This window comes from Photinus pyralis, unplaced genomic scaffold (genome assembly GCF_008802855.1).
Source record: "Photinus pyralis isolate 1611_PpyrPB1 unplaced genomic scaffold, Ppyr1.3 Ppyr1.4_LG4, whole genome shotgun sequence".
Taxonomy (NCBI): Eukaryota; Metazoa; Arthropoda; class Insecta; order Coleoptera; family Lampyridae; genus Photinus; species Photinus pyralis.
Genome location: NW_022170511.1, coordinates 23,014,563 through 23,035,449, shown reverse-complemented (window position 1 = coordinate 23,035,449; position 20,887 = coordinate 23,014,563). Strand labels below are relative to the sequence as shown.

General features: G+C 37.5%; 2 protein-coding genes across 3 annotated transcripts in view; one reads left to right on the top strand and one right to left on the bottom strand.

Annotated features, from left to right (window-relative positions):
* Positions 1–11,820, top strand: part of LOC116168848 — a 32,921-nt gene extending 21,101 nt beyond the window's left edge. For both annotated transcript variants that reach the window (XM_031484837.1, XM_031484838.1), the window contains 3 exons: positions 8,916–11,367; positions 11,418–11,548; positions 11,680–11,820. In XM_031484837.1, the coding sequence (XP_031340697.1) occupies positions 8,916–11,367; positions 11,418–11,548; positions 11,680–11,733 (2,637 nt within the window). In that variant the 3' untranslated portion in view covers positions 11,734–11,820. The remainder of the gene's footprint in view (positions 1–8,915; positions 11,368–11,417; positions 11,549–11,679) is intronic.
* An 87-nt stretch (positions 11,821–11,907) lies between these two features.
* The window catches only part of LOC116168849 (kielin/chordin-like protein), a 52,293-nt gene continuing 43,313 nt past the window's right edge, over positions 11,908–20,887 (bottom strand). Inside the window, exon 4 of the mRNA XM_031484839.1 lies at positions 11,908–12,233. Within this exon, the coding sequence (XP_031340699.1) occupies positions 12,129–12,233 (105 nt within the window). The 3' untranslated portion in view covers positions 11,908–12,128. The remainder of the gene's footprint in view (positions 12,234–20,887) is intronic.

Below are 20,887 nucleotides of genomic sequence, written 5' to 3'. Positions count from 1 at the left end.
TAAAGCATTGTAAGTAAATGCACTTTGAAAACTAACATTGGTTCCTTTACAAACCAGAACGGTAATTGACATCACACAATCCACTTAATTATACTCTATTAACCAATTTAATTGGCTAATTATTTTATTTATTATTGTTTTGTTATTATTCTTTTCAAACTTTTGTGATTTTGAGCGCGTCAATTCCGTCTAAATTAATCAGATGAAAGTTTCTCGTTGTGGCCGGCCACTGTACCATAATTCTACACCTACTTGCTACTTAACGTTAATCGCTTCTGCAAAACCGGCACATGCAGCATCTGCTGCCGTTACTTGGATGTTGCTTAATTAAGATATTGATTAAAATAAATGTGGCATATTGCGTTGCACTCATCGATCTTGGATTACGTTATACACGCGTTGAGTGTTTATTAGTTAGTTGCAGCACGTCTTTTGCATATAAGGGGGTCGAACCTCCCTACTTGAAATAAAACTGACGGATCTAAAAAACAATAGTTATTTAGGTACATAAAAATCAGGAAAATGACACATTACTGGCGAGAACAATTTAATTTGTACCATAAGACATCGAATTGAACCTTTAATAAACCAATATCTCCCGAAATCTGTGGTTTTCTTATCATACAAAATTGAAACGGTTTCCTCTGTGAAATGGATACTTCTTATTACCCTATGCAGTATGGGTCTATTTTGGACATCCGTCTGATGTCTCAACATTCACGAGCAGATGGAAAACGTAATGGAAATTCTTCAGATACTGAATCGCTGATGGTTTTTTATTGTCAGCTAGCAAAATTTCGTCACTTAATACAATAATAAAATGTTTAGTAGTGAAAATCACTTTAATGCTGTCAATGTTCCTCTAATAATCAAAACCAATGATTTTTAAAGGGAAATGCTTCATTTTTTCATAGATTACTGCGTGAATTTACTCTTCATTAACGAAAAAACGTCCAACCGCGATTATAATTGGATTGTTATTAGACTGTTATCTTGAACTCTTCCAAAATAATTATTTATTTAAATAGACTTACGGGAGAGGCTCCAAAAAATTAAAGTTTTGTGTACAATTCACCATTATACAAAAGGTAATTATAATTTAATTACTGAACGGGGAGGTAATAATGGTATGCAAATGAATTCAGACGTAACCTAAACCTGAAGAAACGAAGAAATTTGTGCTGCACCCTTTCGAGTTTTGAAATAAGAGTGGAATAATAGGGAGACCAAACTTGGAAACAATATTCGAGAGAGCAACGAACACCTAATTTAATCGTTGATTCGTATTCTTTATTTTGAACTAGTAATCAATTCCCACGTACTTCTCAAATATTCCGATTGTGCACTTCTCACACGACCGAATGACCTCACTCTTATTCAGTGGTTTGGAATAGATAAAGTAAAATAAGATTCATATTTTGGTTCTAGTTACTGCGTCATCTCGTGTCGATCCGGAACGCATAATGAAAACAATGCTCTACAGAAATTAAATGACGCAGAAAGGATACTCTTCAATTCCACAAAATGCTTACAGAGTTTTCTTAGAATTCCACCTGTCAAATAATTTATTGGAAAATCCGTCTTCTAAATTTCGACACCCTGTAATTTTTCTATGATATATAGTGCCTAGACTGACCTCGTCCTTGAAGCTCCAACCTTTACATATCTATAAAATTCGAAAAAATAAATCCAAATTTAGTGCTACCATGGCTAAAGCCCCTAATTGCATTTTGGTCAATTGTCCGTGATCGTTCCATACCCAAAATCCTTCCTTGAACTGTATGCGCAGGTTAAACAGGATGATGGGCAGGTATTTGTCCCAGGTTTTCGGGACCTTTTCCTCTAGGTCTAGATGTATGTGGAGACCATTTGGACCTCTTGATTTCGTCTTTCTACGGGGTTGGCTTACGGGTGGAACATCGGTGTAGTCCAATGGAAACAATCCCGTTTTCCTCTTGCGGCGTCACAGGTGAATTGGGGTCCGTTATCGAACACGATTGCCCTGGGGAATACAAAACGTCCAAAAACCTCGTTTTCTAATCTGGCGAATCTTAGTGGGAATGCTTCCGCCCACCTACTGTATAGATCCATAACTACAAGTATGAATTTGTTCCCGAAGTTGGACTCCACGTACGGTCCCATGGGGTCTACGATAATTTTCCATGGACTGGTTGAACTCCCGGATGATCTGCCGTGTTAGAGTATACGCATTCTTCGTTTACCGTGATTTCCCGCAGTAGTCGTTGTTGTTTTGGGTTCTGGGGGACTTCTTCCTGTTGTTCCTGCTATATGCGCGGTAGGTTTGCCGCGTGGTTATTCGTTTGCTGGTTTCGTTTAACCCTTTCAGTTAGGGTGGCAATGTCAATTGCTGCGCTCGTCGGCTGTGGCGCGGTGCTGCTCGGCGTTGCGAGGAATCCGGCAGCATGTGCATTGCTTCTAACTTGTACAGCATTTCGGTTCTTCCGGTTTGCGGTGTGGTACGTGGTGCGGGTGGATGTTAATAGCGATGTCGGACCGTACGAAATTGAGTTGAACTCGAGTCCAGCAGCGCGGTATATATCATCGTCTATTTTGATGTTCACCATGTGTAGAAAATGCCAGCTCTGGCTCGGACTGATAGCATAGGCGATTGGATTTAGGGCCGGTCGCCGGTTCCTCGTTTCGTATATTGAGCGACGAGGCAGTCCCGATTGAAATGTCGCCCTGAGCAGAAATGACACCTGGGTAGGTTGCTTGCGGTTCCTCCGGAGGCTGTGTTGATCGGCGTCTCGCGAACTCTTCTATTTCCGATGTGCTCCACCAATCCAAAGGGTGTATAGCGTTATACGGACCCCGAGGTACGATCATGAAATTGATTAAAATGGTTAGAGGGTACATTACTTAAGCGTTTGCAACAACAAAAAATTGCGGGAGAATCCCTAAATTTTCCACAATTTTAATAAAAAGATCACTTACTTTCGTCGAAATGTGAGGTTATGCTATTTCATAATTCCTACAAATTCATAACGGTTTATTATTCTCAAGTTGGGAAAACTGAAAAATTTTCAGAAGCGATGCCTTAATTTAATTTAATTGTCGTCTCCTAAATTGAAATATGATGGGTTTAACGTGTGTACTAACAGTTAATGTAATAAAAGTAGTATAATAGGTATAATACACAATACATTTTTAGGATTACTTCGACTTATACGCAAAATAAGCGACACTTCTATGTGGATACACATTAATAAAACCACTTTTGCGAGTGCTAACAGAGTCTACACGAGCGATTTAGAGAAGGAGAACGTCTTTTTTTTCGAACGCCTTCCTTCCGAAACGGGAAGGGCCCCTATCGCATCTTCTGTGGACCGCCTTTTCTGTCTCGAATGCTTTTTCCGTATGAACCGCCAATTAGCCCTACCGCCTTGTACAAACGAGAGGGGAAAGGCACCTCTCGCATTTCCGTGGGCCGTATTTTCTGTATCGACCGTCTTGTGTTGGTAACATAACCTTTTAAGAACTTGAAGTAAACTGTGAAGTACTCGGGACACTCTTACTAACATAAAAATAATCCTCACCTTTGACGAAATAAACTGATATTAAGATTGTGGAAAATTTCGGTATTCTTCCGCAATTTTTTTTGTTGAAAATGCTCGATTAAGGTACCCTCTAGCAGTTATCAATTTCATGCTCGTAGCTCGATGTCTTGCGCCATTATCGTTTTTTAGAAATCCGAAAAAACATTTGGGGGGCAAAGTGAACGGAACCCCCCATAACGCATTTTGCTACCGGTATTTGTGCCACTCGATACATCTGGTTATGCGCTCAATTGCGCCACTTGAATTAAACCTAGCGCCATTACGGTTAAGCCATAAAAATTTTTTAAAAAGTAGAGGGTCTAACTTAGCGTTTTCAAAAGTTACGTTTTTTAACATATTTTTCTACTACATCGTACCTTTCATCATCATCCGCTAAAATGAGCCGTAAACATAAATCTTTCCGCATTATAGTTTTTGAGAACCCTTTTTATTACCTATAGAACTATAACGCTATTCATTTTAAGAAGGTAGCGGTAGAAAGCATAGGGACAGTGTAACCTTCACTGTGATTGGTTAAAACACGTCACTATTACCCTGAAAAATAAAACGAGTGACGAATTCTGTCTGTTAGAAGTTTCAATTACGAACTAAACTGTCGCACTGTCATTAGCTGTCAATTTGAAAAATCCAAACGTGATATCGTTTGATTTATAATTATATTTTCCAAATTTTGTGCCGTTTTATATTTTTCCTGTGTGTGTCGATCTTTAAACACAGCGCCACCCTACCTTCTTATAATGAGTACAGTATATATGTATATGGGTATGCGGTGAAGTTATGTTCTAATTGTGCAATTTTAACTCGGTTTGCAATAATCGCCAACAACTCATAGGTATTAACTTACTTGGTTTGGAGTTGATGCATTATGCCGCAATGTCGCTTTGAAAATTGGTACAAATGTTCTTAAGGACATAAGAAAGGTCGCTATTGTTTTTTAGACTAACGGGCCAAACAGTTACAGCCCAAAAACTGCTCGAACCTTCAAAGAATGGTATCTTTTATAATAAATTCTTGCTACAAAGAACATATAAATGCCCGGTTTTCTGTGTCAGTAAATATTTATTAAACCTCAAACAATTTTGAAGATGAAAATATAATATTGTGCATGCGCAATCTAATTTTTGTATTTGTTAAGACATTTAAATGAAATTGTATGTACACACCTCGAGTAAAAGTAAAAGTAATGCTAATGGGAATGCGGAGAAGTCGAAGATACTATTAAGACGATGGATGTTAGTGTTATTAGATTTGATCGTCTGTTAATAGTAGTAATAGTAAGAAAATGGTCATTCAATTAAAAAAAACCTGAGTTTTTAGTCTTTGAAGTTTCATAACTTTGGATCTCCATAGGTGCGGTTGTCCGAACTTAATTTTTTTTAAGTACACTAAATGAAAGCCCTGTTCATTCTCTATGCACTGATAAAAATGGGTTGCTATGACTACAACCGTTTTCAAGTAATCAATTATCAACTTACCATCTGCCATATTACCATCTGCATCCGCCATTTCTTTTCTTAAAATCAAAATAACTTAAAAACCATAAATGGTAGATATCGATATGTTGATATCAAAAGAACTGAAATATCACGCAGAGTCCAAAAATGTAATAAAAAATAGGGGTTGCCATTTAAAATAACGAAGTTACTAACCACTTCCGGTATTTCCGGAAGTGCGTCCATTTTGAAAATATTTTACATCGATTCGGCCTTCGGAGTAACTCCTAAGTACAAATTTTTAAAAAACTACCTATTTTACTTTCCCAGAAACATTTAACTAAAGCTCCCAAAAAACACCCTGTATAGTGTTTCTGAAACACTATAATGGCGCAAAGATTTTTGTTTACGGTGCATTTTAGCGCGTGATGAAAGGTACGATGTAGTAGAAACATATGTTAAAAAACGCAACTTTTGAAAACGTTAAGTTAGCCCCCCCCCACTTTTAAAAAAATTTTTATGGCTTAACCGCAATGGCGCTAGCTTTAATTCAAGTTGTAATGGAATAAGAATATTACATATTGATTTGTGAAAATGAATTTCGACTAATTTTTAATCCCATCGGTAAACGTTTCATTTGGAATTGACCTTTAGCAGTGGAAAATGCTGTATATTTTCTAGATGTTGGCTCTAATTCTACCTGATAAAACCCTTGCGTGAGATCTAAATGTGAAAAATACGTAGCACCTCCTAGTGCATCGTAAATGTCTGTAATATTCGGAAGTGGAAACTTGTCATCTTCAATATTTTTGTTAATTGACGATAATCTACGACTATTCGCCATTTTTGGACTTCATTATTACCTGAATTTTTGGGAACTATTAGAATGGGTGATGACCAAGCCGATTTACTTTCTTCAATGATCCCATCCTTAAGCAATTGGTCGATTTGTTTGTTAACTTCGTGTTTTTGAGAGTTTGGTAATCGATATGGTTTAATGTAAGTTGGACGTGCCTCAGGTTTTAAGTTAATTTCCGCTTTAGCCACATTAGTAACGGTAACTTTATCATTTTCTAGAATAAACACGTCGGCGTATTTCGCGCATATTTTCTGGATTGTATCAGATTCTTCCCTATTTAATTTGTCAAAATTAATTAATAACGCACTCCTCTTCAGTTTCAACCCAAAAATGTTTAATAATTTCGCACCTCGATGGAATGCAACTTATTGTATTATAATTCGATTCTAAGGGTACCTATTGTGATTGCATGAGTTTTATTAGAAAGGGATATTGTAAAATTTTCATAATTAATTATAGCGTTGTAGGCAGTAGTAGGCAATTGAGCGCATAACCAGATGTATCGAGTGGCACAAATACCGGTAGTAAAATGCGTTATGGGGGGTTCCGTTCACTTGGCCCCTCCCAAATATATTTAAGGATAACCAAAAAACAAAAATGGCGCAAAGATATCTTTTTACGGCGCATTTCAGCGCATACCTGAGAATGTCGTATGAAAAGATGTTAAAAAAAAGTAACTTTTAAAAACGTTAAGTTGCCCCCCCCCCTCGCTTTTTGAAAATTTGTCACGGCTTAATCGTAATGGCGCTAGCTTTAAATCAAGTGGCGCAACCAAACGTATCAGGTGACCTAGTTACAAGCGACAAAATACGTACTGGGGGGGGGCGCTACGTTCACTGCCCCCCCCCCAATGTTTTTTCGGATTTCTAAAAAACGATAATGGCACAAGAGTTATTATCGGTAGCGCATATGAGCGCATAACGAGCGCATTCATTTTAAAATAATACGACTATCAAATCTCTCAGTGGGGAGGCCAAGTTAACGGACCCGAAAATACATCAATTACTATAATCCCTTATTTCAAAGGAAGCAGTTAGTTTAGGTCTAGAATGTTTGATAGCACATTCCATACTAATACGGACGTTTCTCTTGTCTTAGATAAAGGTTAGACATGCGTCTGACCATTGAATAAAAACACTATAAGAAGCATAACCCCGTGGAAATAAAGCGCGACAGAGATTGAACTGAGAATATAATGGGAACACTGTCGATAGTGTCGATTCTTGAACTGAGAAGAATGAAAATTTGCTTTCCCCCTATTTACCTCAAAGAGAGTTCGGGGTCCAAACCAATGCGGGTACAAGGGGATATGTCGCGCTTTCTTCCATAAGCGTTAGGCTTCTTATAGTGTTTTTATTCAATGGTCTGACAGATATCCTGCGCTGTGAACAATGGGCAAATCTGCTTTCATGGAAGAAACCGGGCGTAGATCTACAGCCGCTTTCCATAATATGACTTACAAATACTTACCCTTGCATCGTAATACTATTACCACATAATAACCACCATGGTGGGAAGGGGGTTATAACAAACGTTAATGTTTACGAAGGTTTCCTACAGATTTATTCAAAAATTTGTCACAGTGTCTTGATTAATTACGACCATAACCTTAAAAGAAGTTGAAAAAGTGAAATCTGATTTAAGCATCCTAAGGTTCTTTTTTGCACAGTATTAGTTGTAACGGTAGCTCTAAATTTGGATTCGAATTTTATAGGTTCAAAAATTTTGGGAGATTTAAGGGCTAGAGATGCTATAGGCATAGGGTGTCGAAATTTAGAGGGCCGATTTTCCAATACATTGTGTGTCTTCAGTAAGTCAATCATAGTAAAGTTTGTATTATGAGCCTTATGAGTTCATTTACTCAACATTTTATTTCAAAGCGGAAGGTACAATTTAAGTATATGTCCCTCTGTGCGTACCCAAAGATCAATATTTTTGAGTATTCAACAACTGATCCAAAAATTTGTTAATTTAGGTACTTCACAGAAGCATTAGTGGGTACTGCTTAGCAAAACTATTACCGACCTTTCGTTGTTCCATTGCGCTTATTTTCTGGAAGTGGGGTTGTGTAAACGAAATGGAATTGTATACATATGCAAATAGTAAAATTAGGTCGTTGCTTTCAATATGTTCCTGAATATGGTAGATCTTGGCGCGAAAGGCAGTCCGTTATCTAATCCGGATCAAAACTGTTTCAGCCAATCAACGAATTAGAACTTCGTACCTAATCGAATAATTAATCCAAAAATTACCAAAACGACCAAACCAAACCATCTCCCATTCTAAAATTAAATTAGTGATTAAACGTTTGTAGTAAGTGATATGGGGTCACTAAACGTGATGGCTCTCTAGCCGCACAAGAGAAATTTGGGTTGTAAAATCTTCGATTAGTTACACGGTTATAATAAACCAACACGTGTTGCGTTTTAGGCATGATTTAGTCGTATGTAATAAGATTCATTTTCAAATCGGCCTCATCACACTGTAAACCTCACATAAAGAATTACTTATGCAAATAATTTATAAATAACAGATTTCCCTAAAAGAATTAAGCGGATCGTTCCAGACAATTTGTTTGCGGAAGTACGTGCAAGGAAGTAATTCGAAATGTTTTTGTGCATCAAAGTGCAAAGGTTGTTAAAAATGAGGTCATTAATGTGCAAAAATGATGCTAAGTAGATTGAAACCTTTTAAAATGACTTCATCTGATTATTGACTAAGTAACTTACTTCCAGGTTGTTTTCCATTTAACTAAAAAAAGCTATTAATTTACTAAAATGTGTGTAAGATATTATTCACTTTCGATACTATAATTGAGGCCTATTTGAGATGGTAAATTACAAACGAAAATAAAAATTTCTAATTCGTGCTTAAATTTAGTATGCAAACACATAAATACGAACTTTACCTACATAGAATTAAGGTCGAGGTTGTTCGTCTCAGGTGTTAGGGTCACGCGCGGATTTTCAGGGAAATGAAAGTGGTCAGTGATATTGCATTCGTAGTTTTCTTTGTTATTTGCATTGACATTGTTTTCTTTTTTAGATAATTTCCGTCGTACTCCTGAGTCTTATTGTGAGGGTGAGAGCCGATAGTAATTCTTCGAGCAGTGCCCAATCGAGAATAGATGTGCAACAATCGATAGAACACTCATCACATGATGAACCATCGCTAATGTCAAAGATTGCGAGCTGGATTTTTCCTTTTGGAGGATCCTCTGATTCACCTTCTCCTGATCCGATTCCACTCGAATCCAGTAGACAGCATTCGCTGCAGTATTTACCTCCTCCCAAACCACAGCAGATATGCAATCCTTGCAATCAGGAGCCGTGGGTGCCTATTGCTTCGAGGCATGGGCTCGATACGGTAATTGGATTCGTACATCCCCATCAGCAGCAGACGCCTTCGTTTCAATATGGTCCACCCTCGCAACAGTATGGACCACCAAGTCATCAATACGGCGTACCGCCCCCTCCAACAAAGCAGTATGGACCGCCGCAAATACCCAACCAACAGTACGGCCTGCCGCCACCCTCTGCTCACCAAATTAACCCTCAATATGGCCCACCGAGTAACCAGTATGGTGCGCCTCACGCTCCTACAAATCACTATGGTCCTCCTGCACCCACGCATCAGTATGGACCACCACCAACGCGATACGGTGTTCCCAACGATCAACAGGGGCATTATTCGAACAAAAATCAGAATTTCAGACCACCTCCTAACTACATACCTCCCACATTCTTCATACCTCCCCCAACCGGAAAATCTCCACCGTATAAATACACTAATGTAAATAAACCTTCAAAGAACAACAAATTTGTGCAAGGAAAATCGAAGCCTTTACGCCCAGCGTTACAACATCAGCATGGACCTCCGATTCCTCTAAACTTCGTAAAAGCATCAGATCCACCGCCTTATCCGTTCGAGCACATGCCCGGGTTCTCCTTTGATTTCAGACCACCGAGCGTAGAACCGGAAGTGTTCAAAAGCTACGCTCCGATACTCACCAATTACGACATCCCCTTACAATTACCACACCTAGACGCGCTTTCCCAAACAAATTTCCGACACAGCAATCAGGAGTCGGTCAACAGCGTGCAACTCATTCCGAGCATTCGTGTTGCAGATTTCATCTCGACAATCGAGCATCCCATTAAGGTAATACAGTCCCCTATTGTCGAAGTACACGCCACCAGTAATGATGTGCCCAAAGTCGAAGAAAATGTTGTTAGCTACGGTGTAGACCAAGTGCAAACGAGCCAACGACCGATAGACACACAAGCGGCCGCCACGGCGCAGAATGCAACCTATTACAATTTAGTGCACGAACCAAACCCCGCCTACGAGCTACAGGAACCTGTGCAATCATTGAACCTGCCGGTTCCTACGGGTCACAGTCAGTATGACGGTTCACTACATACCGTTGATAATACTGCACGTGTGGTACCTACTCCGCAAACGTTCAAACCCTGGAGTTTGGAGAAGCACGAGCCACCTGTTATCTCTTATGATGGAAGAGATTTCAGTCAAGTACATTCTTCCTCAACTGCACATCCACAGTTCAACTTATTTTTACCACAAACCCCATCTACGGGAAAACCGACGCTGTCAGGGTATGCAAACAAGCCCGTCTTAAATTTCGCTGACTGGATACCTAACATATCCGACTTATCGACTGTTATGGTGCCGCCCCCACTCAAGCAACCCTCTTGGGCGACAACCAAGAAGCCGAAGCACGTGCAGATAATTATACCGTATCGTATGAATGACCCGAAGGGAGAGGCGTCCGGTGTACTGCCGATTTACACTCAACCTCCGGCCGCAGATCGAGCACCGGTGTGGAGCCATTTCGCATTGGACCATTCGCCGGAAGCGTCCGGGCAGATATTTGTAACTGCTCAGAGACCTACAGAGTCCGTTTTGAATATTCGCGAATTGGTAACGAGTGGAGATCCGGTGAAGCTACAAAAAAGTATCGACGGTTGGACGGAGCAGGAGTTTTCAAACACTATAGTGAGTGGTTTCAGCAGTACAAGTGGGAAATTGATTCCTTCAAAGAAAATACCATCTGAATATTTAACAACCCACGCATACGGAGTTACACAGAACACAAGTGGAAACTTTACGGAATCCACAAGCACGACAGAGGCAAACAAAGACATTGATACCAATTTGATACTGACCGGCTCATCTACGACTGAAGGAAGCACAAATATAGCGTCAATGGTGCCGGTTCTGTCCACGTTACCGAATTGGGAACAACTGCAATTGTCAATTTCGCCTTTAACCAAAGAAAAGATTTACGTCGTAACGCCACAGCCGTGGAAATTTCTGATACCAAAGGAAATCAACGAGAAACTCTTCCCATTTACTAAATCGCCAAATCTAGGTTTAAGTTCGAAGTTCTCCGTCGTGATTAATGGAGGTGACAAAAACCGGACTAGAATTGATAAGGATGGATTGAAGGTAGTTTACAGCGAATGGCCTCACCTTAGTAAGTAGCTACTAAAACTACACAGATAAATCTCATCCATTATATTGTAGTAAACAAACTGATGACCACGACGACCGATGAACCGAAATCGACCGGTCATCCGTTGTTCGGTCAAATGGACTTGACTTCGGTAACAGACGCTCCAAATTCCACTGTCGTTACGTTAAGCGGACACTCGAAAGTAAGTGTAACAACCACTTTTCTTTTCACATGAAGATTGCAGATTTAAAAGGAATACCTTTATTGATTGTTGTATTGTTTAGTACAATAGTTCCCACGAAATGCTAACCTCATAATGCTTAATTATTTTAGGTTGTTAGCGGCGCTACTACGACTGCCAGTGCCATTGAGAAAAAGCCGACGTAAATCGACTGCCTGACCCACAAATCTGTATGCCATATTTATTTAGGAAGTAATCGTGTACATATTGAAAACTGAGAGTAAATCATGCTCAAATTAAATTATACCTTAGTTAATAATATAGTGTATTAAATACTCCATAGTACAATTTATCGCCTGTAAATTTAGCTTTTAGACGAGTTTTCTTTTTAAATATATATTTGAAAGGACTATTTTTATACAGATCAGCATTATATAAAATACGTAACAAACTAGATTCAACAATTCAATTTGTATTGAAATTATTTATTTTCTCTTTTAAATAAATTTATATTCTGTCATGGTTACTTAAGAGAGTTTCTAAAAAGTTACAATAAAGGTAGGTATAAAATAACTACAACAGTTGGGAAGTCACCCTTTTTTTACAAAATTGGCTTAAGACGTGATGAGTTATCACTGATGTGGGTGCAGCTCCATAATCTCTCCTTGGTGACGTACGGCAGTACCTTGGCCACTTGCATGGATCCCTGCAAAAAAGAAACACCTTATTGTTTTTATAATTGTGGGAATATTTACATAATATATTATTAAATCCGAAAGGTCGCATACAACGCGCATTATCCTGCAGTTGCCAAATTACGCCTCCTAAATTTGGATATAGTCCAGTCAAATTAGCTCTCAATGTAGTATAAACTGGATGTTGTCATTTCACTGAACGAAACAATCAAACGTATTCTATGTAAAAAAAATCCGCTGAATCGGAAAATCATATTCCCCCCGGCCGCACACGCCCGGAACATATTGTCATAAACAAAAAACGTAGAAAAAATGGGAAAATGTCGTGTTTTTTCACATTTGACTGCCAATATCTCGGTAACTATTGCTCTGAGGGAAAAATGAATAGAGACGAACTTGTTTAGAATAAAATTTTCTATAAGATACAATTGCTCCGGAACGCTCATTTTCAACTGTTATTGTTATTTATGGAAAAATGTATAAAAGTAATCTCGAAAATTAACACTTTGTTATTACTAAGTAAAATTCAACCGATCTTTTTGAAAATCCGTATTTAGTAACTTCTTTTGATAACAAAACAATATGACAAACCAGATCACCGTAGGTTTCATACTCATTGATTAATTAAATAAACAAGTAGAAAAAGAGATACTTTGTCTTTCAAACTGGGGGAGTACAAGAGTGTTCTCAATTTTTTTATACATATTATAGCCCTAAAGCAATCTTTTCCAATAATTGTCCCGATGATTCCTGCAAATCGACGGACTGTGCAATTTTTTTTCAAAATCCGAAGAATTTTCTTAGTTAACAAATGGAATAACTCCCGAAATATAACAAAATAATATAACTCTATAATAGGCGAATGTAAAACTCTCGATAAACCGTACATTAAAAAAAAACGTCCAAATCCGATTAACAGTTCACGAGAAATCAGCTTTTGACTTTGAAGCCAGTTTTCGAAACAACCAACAATGATTTTGCAAATCGGGTCGCACCGATCGATTCTTTACAGTTACAGCGTGAACTTTTTTCATGCTTCTATTTCACCAAAATGAATGATTTTTATTAATCCGAGTGCCAAGGGCCGATTATAGAGTTACTTTTCTTGTTAAATCTCGGAAGCTATTCGATTTGTTAGTTAACTAAAAAAATTCCACTGTCCATTGATTTGCAAAAATGATCGGAACAATTATTGGAAAAGATTGTCTTACGGTTCCACTATGTATAAAAAAATTGGGAACGATCTTGTAGTCCCCCAGTTTGAAAGACAAAGTATCTCTTTTTCTACTTGTTTATTTAATTAATCAATGAGTATGAAACCTACGGTGATCTGGTTTGTCATATTGTTTTGTTATCAAAAGAAGTTACTAAATACGGATTTTCAAAAAGATCGGATGAATTTTACTTAGTAATAACAAAGTGTTAATTTTCGAGATTACTTTTTTACATTTTTCCATAAATAACAATAACAGTTGAAAATGAGCGTTCCGGACCAACTGTATCTTATAGAAAACTTTATTCTAAACAAGTTCATTTCTATTCATTTTTTCCCTCGGAGAAATAGTTAACGAGATATTCGAAGTCAAAAACACGACATTTTCCCCTTTTTTCTTCGTTTTTTGGTTATAACAATATGTTCCGGGCGTTTCCGCCCAGGGGGACTAGGATTTTCGGATTCAGCGTATTTTTTTACATAGGATGCGCTTGGTGTCGTTGAGTGAAGTGACAACATCCAGCCCAAACCGTAATTTGACTGGACTAATAGGGAGATTTGTTACCTATGTGGTGATAGGAGATGTGCTGAATTGCGCGTGATGATTTTTCTCGCCGAGCGAGAAAGAGACAATTGCGAGATTTTCATTGTGAAGGCAGCAGAACTTAGATAGCTTGCAGTGAGTGCGTCAATTTATTAGGTGTATAACGGTTGGGTTTGAAAAGGATGAGGTAAGGTTGCATACACTTAGGAGTTTAGAAATCAAATTTTTGAGAATAATTGAAATGTATTTAGCCTTTGAATATAAACCTATTTTTATAATCAAAGATTTAGCGTACACTGATAACTCGTTCACTTACACCTGTACTTTCCTAACAGCAAAGCAACGTGATTTGCGGTACCAGCAATTAAAAGGCAAATATTAGGCCAGATTTATCTGCATTTTATATCACAGCTAATTAATTTAGAAACACTGATCATAGTGATTTAGTGCATATTAGTTAGATAATTATAATAATTAGCCACTACATGGTGGGATTTAAAGCTCATAGGGCAAAGAGGTCGACTAACAGGGTAAGAATTAATCTGATTTCTTAATTGTCGTAATTCTGAAATGTTAATCTATTTATTTATAAATCAGCCCTTGTGGTTGTTGTTGTTGCTGACCCTGGGCTTATCTCTTATCAATCCAGGTGTTAATTATTCGTCCATGATTCATTATAACCATCTGTATTTTAGCATTAGGTCGTTTCTAAGTTAGGTACATATTTATAAATTTTACTTGCCGTAATTATAGCGCAGTAAGGAGAAAAAAAACGTTAGTACTTGCCAGTTGACAGTACGGAGGTAAGGTACAAGGTAAGTTCAAAGTTTTTTAGATTTTATTAAGGAGTCCTATTTCTTTAAAAAATAAAGTCCATCGATCTTAAAATTAATATTAAGTTTATTTATAACAATAATCCATCTTACATCGACTTCATTTTATATTCTGTTCAAAGTTATTATAATAAATATCATTTTCGTTTACTTAACATTAAACTTGGATAGGTAACTTAATTATTACTGTACTACAATACAAGAATATCTGGTGATACACAATCATTCATAGACCACACTTTCCTCAAATGTACAAATAAAAATTTGATTGCTACATATTTTATTATTACAGACCAAATTACTGATCATTGTCCACCAATAGCACCAAAGTTACAATTTCATTCAGTCAAAGCATTGATTAACATATAACGAGGGTCAAAGAAAGATGTCAGCACGATAAAATGCTAAGAAGTATTAAATCACCGTGGTCGCCACAAATAGATGGACAGTAGAAGAGAAGCAACTTTCTTGATAGTTGCGTTGCGTGGAGACGCGTTGGATGTTTGGCATACGATTATTACGCACAATTAAAGAATCGAACACAAAAATCGGGCGAAACTGCAATAACTCGAGACCGATATAGCCAAGTAGACAAGATTGGCGTATCCTACGGCTCCAGAAAGCTTTATAGAGCAGCTGGCGATGCAGATGTTTATTGATTGTGTTTGCGATGTGGAAACGCAACAAGCTTTGAAGATTACCTACGTAAAATGAGAAATTGGAAAAGGCGCTGGCACATGCCCTGCAAAGAAAACATCTTGTATAGTAATGCAAACTATTGCTACAGAAAAACATGACGAGAATCTAGAAGAATTAGTGAAAAGATTAATTGAGCAGCAATGGACAAAACGACGAGAACTGCAATGCTGAGGCTGTGTTAAAAACGGACACATTAGACGAAATTGTCCCGACTTCCGACAGTACAGCGACTAATAACCAGGAAAACTAGAACGGGTCGAAGGGAAGTGCTTCCATCAGTGGACCATCAAGAAGTTCATATTCACAGAGAAGAAGAAGGGATGCTACATGTTACGGTTGTGGATGATGTCACCCTGCCGGAGGGTTGCGAGGAACTGATCATGGCTCACATAAATGAAAGTCTCTGAGAAAATTGCTTGGGAGTGATGGCAGCCATATTATACCAATATAAGATTTTTGATTGGCCATGTGCTAGTAAACGCTAAACAACTAACGCCTGTTTGGTTGATGAAATGAACTCATTCCCGGCCAAGTTAAAGAAGGACAGCCCAGAGCGATGACACTTTGAAGTGCCCAGAGAGACTTGAAGTTATGTTTACAGCCTTGTGCAAGAATTTGACAAAAAGCCCAAAAGAACTAAGGTAAAAGCTTAATTTTCTGCTACCAAGACGGTTTTGCTTCAGAAAAAAGAGCGGCCGAAGCCAATGTGGTAATAAACAGTATAAATACGGGACGTTCTTAACCTATTAAGCAACATCCAAGAAGACTACCATGACTCGACATTACTCTGGAACGGCCACGCGTTGGTGTTGTCAGTGAGGAATCTAAAGGTTTGTTTGAAGCACCATCAGTGGAATATCCTTTGACTCACTGCGTAGCCAAGAATGTGCCATAGAATTCAAGTTCCGGGTTGGGCGCTTAGGAGAAGTCTACCTTTAACGTCCCGAAGTTGGTAAAGGGTGTTTCTTAAAGGAGCATGGGACGATTTCGTTATTATCCCGTAACAAAAGACTGTGATAATCCTAGTTACAAAGATTTTTTGAATGCACTACAGTATTTAAAACGGCCATTACAAATCCATGACGTCACAAAGCTGGCAATTCCGAAGATTGGTGCGGTGACAGACGTTTACTAATCATCTCACAAAATTTGTCGTTATCTCTTGGTCTATGAACGTACCTATATTTTCCTTTGGTAAAAGTTATTTGCAATTGAGTTTTCTTCGTGAGTGCGAATCCTCTAGATGGGGTTGATTGGCCCAGGTGAAAATTCACTTGCAGATCAATTTCTCGCGGAGGATAGATGAAACTAAAGTAAATAAAACACACGAAATGGGACAAGTAAAATCTACTAAAATCGTTAAAAAAATGATAATTAAAATAAAAGTTGCCCTCTCACAACCGAGATTAGCTCTAGGATCTTCATTGATTACAAGGAAAGAAAAACGACCAAAGAAAACTTTCCAAGAGATGTACTTACTTACTTTCTTACTTCTTTTCCAACTTGAATTTTACAATCACACTGGTAGGTATAATAATTTTCAACCTGTATGACAACATCGGAGAATGCGGTCGTGATATTTAAAATATTATGCCACCACCATTCACGGAAATAAATACGGAATACTTTCACACGGTTCAAGGTCTTCTTGGCGGACCGATTTTAGAGCGGTAAGTGGCATCATGGATGACACATCACCCTTTTCGCGTTCTTCAGTCAATAGGTACCATAAATCGTTTTCGTAGTTCACTGAGTTCTATTGTATAATTTTATCTTGGACACCCTGTGTCTTATCTCGAATCATGCCTGTCACTTGTTGAAATGCTTCTATTTTAGCCACGATCATTTGAGCTTCACTCGCTTCGATTTTAGCCTCCATTGATTGTTAACCAGCTTCCAACTTAGCTTCCATGGTTTGTTGACCAGGTGCTATTTCAGCTTCTACGGCATGTTGGTTAGTTCACCTTTCTGGTTACTACTGGCATAAACTTTCACTAATTATTCACTTAAACACAACCCGACACTTGGCACCGGTTTAACGTAAATTTAATTACGTGGTTTTATTTATTTACAACTAACTAACAATAAATTTATAACATCACTTATTATCTATCACTATATAACATAACACAAGCGCATCTATTTGCTTATATAGTAGATAGTAAACGACCATTGTTCTACAATGCTTGAGAATGTTCTAGAATAAACACGTCATTTTTCCTTTGTTCGATATCGTGGAAGACTAACTTTTCATGGATCCTCGATGCCTATCGGGTTTTCTGGAATATTCGATACAATAAGTTTCCCAATAAAAAAAATCTAGCTAGGGAGAGTACATTCTAGTAGAAACTCCGCGAAAAAGGAATACATGAAATTTTTTTGTTGGTTCAACGTCATAATGTGAGCAATACTAGATTGGAAAGCTGCTATTGAATTCGGATTTACAGTGGTGTGTTGTTTGTAGGGGACTTTCATGTAGAAACTGAATGAGCATTTTTTGTAGTTGAACTATTTGGAGGATCTGTAAGTTTTGATTTCATATTCTTTACAAGGAAATTCTGCTAAAGGTAGATAGACTGAAATGGAAGACCTGTGCACAAAGAATTCCAATGTTAGGGTACCGATTAGTGAATACACGTTGTTTATCATAAATTGTATTATAATCTTGAAATTTAGAACAAAAGTTGGTATGTGTTTCAGTTTTGACATAGATATTAACAGACTCATACTTCAACGTTTCAACTTTGTGTAGAGAGTAAACTAATCAACTCAGTTTAAGTTTATGGCAAACACTGTCTGTAACATAAACCATATATTCACGCCACATCGTATACCTATTCATTATGCTGTTGCCTGTTCAAAACAGGTGGATTCAATTTTGAATTCTAGAGCGAACGTGAATACAAGACGTATACGTATATAGGTATAATTAGAAAATTGATGAATAATTACTTTTGGTACGGCTAAATTGCTATATACCTAACCAGGCGATATATTTACGCCAATAATATTTAACGTGACGCCATTCATAATGGCCCATTCGATAGTGGTAAATATTAATCCATGCCGTGCATGTTTAGGTATTATTGATTAATGTTGAATCCAAATAATTAATGCATCTCCGAGACAGCTAATGCGATTGGAAGAGTAATATGTCTTGTTATAAGTACCACGAGACAGAAATTTCGTAACCTAGTTCTTGCGGAGACATGGAATCCAATTTACAATCTACGTGATTTATCAAGAAGTGTGTTCCAGCTAAAACCGGGACCTATTGGAGCAGCGAAATTTGCTTAAATTACCAAATATCAAGCAGTTATCGGGAGAAAAACAATTAGCATCGAGTTATCGAGATATATTTGGATTAAAGTCTAACATATACATATAATTACCATTAACAACAATTTTAAATTATGTTTATGTCTATTAAAAATGGCAACTTTAACGAGTTGTAGTTCTTTTATACGGTTGTTTGATAGTAATTCTTTTAAAGTGCATACAATTATTTTATTACACTCTGTATACATGAGAACATAGTTTAAAGAAATATTCAGCGAAATCAAAACCCTTGGGCGAAAACAAAAGCAATACCAATCCCAATTGCGCGAGCAATTACGGCTCTATATCTGAAAAAAAGCTCGAAAACTTCGGTTATCGACAGAGAAAACGACACAAACTTTATAAACTAAGAAAGTTGCTTTCGCAACAAGAATCGTAATGACCATCACTTATAACAGATTTTGATTAGTCAGAGTCAAAAGCTCTACAATGTGCCTTATGTTTTAGTTTAATAGAGAGAAAACCGTTTACTTGATATTTATGTTCATAAATTATATATGATTTTTTATTTTTCATTTGCCTATTATATGTCAATTATATCTGTCATATGCCCACAAACGGCCTGTCAAATTGATTGACGTCTTTATATTATGTAATAAAAAAGATGCAACTTGATTCGTATGAAGCACTTTAAGGTTGGGCAAACAATAAACATGACATTTGTATATTGAAAATGCATTCTTTGGAACGATGAAAAATAAAATGTTGTATGCACTTCAGGCATTACTTAATATTTAACCCTTTGGCGACTTACAATCCCTCGGGCCGGAGGCTCTCGGGCTCTGTCGCCCTCGGCATAAATATCGCCTTAATGCCCTTGATGCATAAATAACTATTTTATACGTACGTCAAATGTGACATTCCGCTGATCATATTCAAACAGTGAAGTATCGTTTTGTTCCTAGAGGCAGAGAAGCGGAAAACAGGCACAGAAATTTTACTTCTCTGCCTCCTTTCCACTTCTCTACCTCTTTTGACCTGTGTTGACTAGCCGTTTGTATACAAGAAATTCTAGCATATTAATTTAAAAAAATTTAGTGTTTCCCACGGACGAGTGAGATCCACTGACGCGTCGGATTTTCTGTACTCGGCGCCTGTAAAACTTTCGACTTCTGTGTGATTAGGCTAATCAGCCATATTTAATCGTTAACCATTCGGCTTCGCCTCCCCAATCAAATGCATATAAAAACCATATATCAAAACCCACCAGACTTTAAGATAAGTGATACAAAAGTTGCTCATTTTTTTAATCTCTATAACTTTTACATTGAACATTTTCGTCTAAAATTTGCAAAACACCACTTTCCACCCCTTTCAACCCCCGTGATTTCATCCGCGGAAAAATTAGGCTGTTTTAATTATTTTTTCCCAATTTCTATTCATTTCACTTGCCTGTAAAACCCGTTTTCGCCCGGTAACTAATTTTTTTTGGAAAAAAATATATAGCCTGGACTAGTAGGCGGTTTTACAAAAATAAAAAAGAGTAGGGACGTATCCATGAGAGAGGGTAAAGTCTTGCATACGGTATTCGTTTTTGAACTATCAGAGCGTCAAGTACGGGATTACAACAGACAAACTGTCTGGATAACATCTTTATAAATTTTTCTCTGGAAAATTACTCAACAGATATCGTCGAATCTGGCATATCGGACCACTTAGGCCAATCCATCAAGCTGAAAACTAAAAATAAAAATCGACCTAACGTATACGCTGCTTTTTTGCAATGATGAAGGAATGGGATGACGCTATTCTACTAAATAATAACGTTTGTCCTCATTCCAGATTTTCCACCTTTTTTAATGCGGTACAACATTTCTACATGCATAGCTACCCACTCAGAAAGTTGAGTACGCGACGCCAAGATAATGGAATCAAGTGGTTTAACGAAAACCTGGCAAAAATACGGAGTAATTTGCAAATGATTAATAGTTTATATTCAAAATATGGTTCCGACAAATTACTGCAAATGAAACGGACTCTGACTTCCCAATATAAGAAAGAGCTACAAGCGGCTAAAATAAAGGCAAATGACACGTA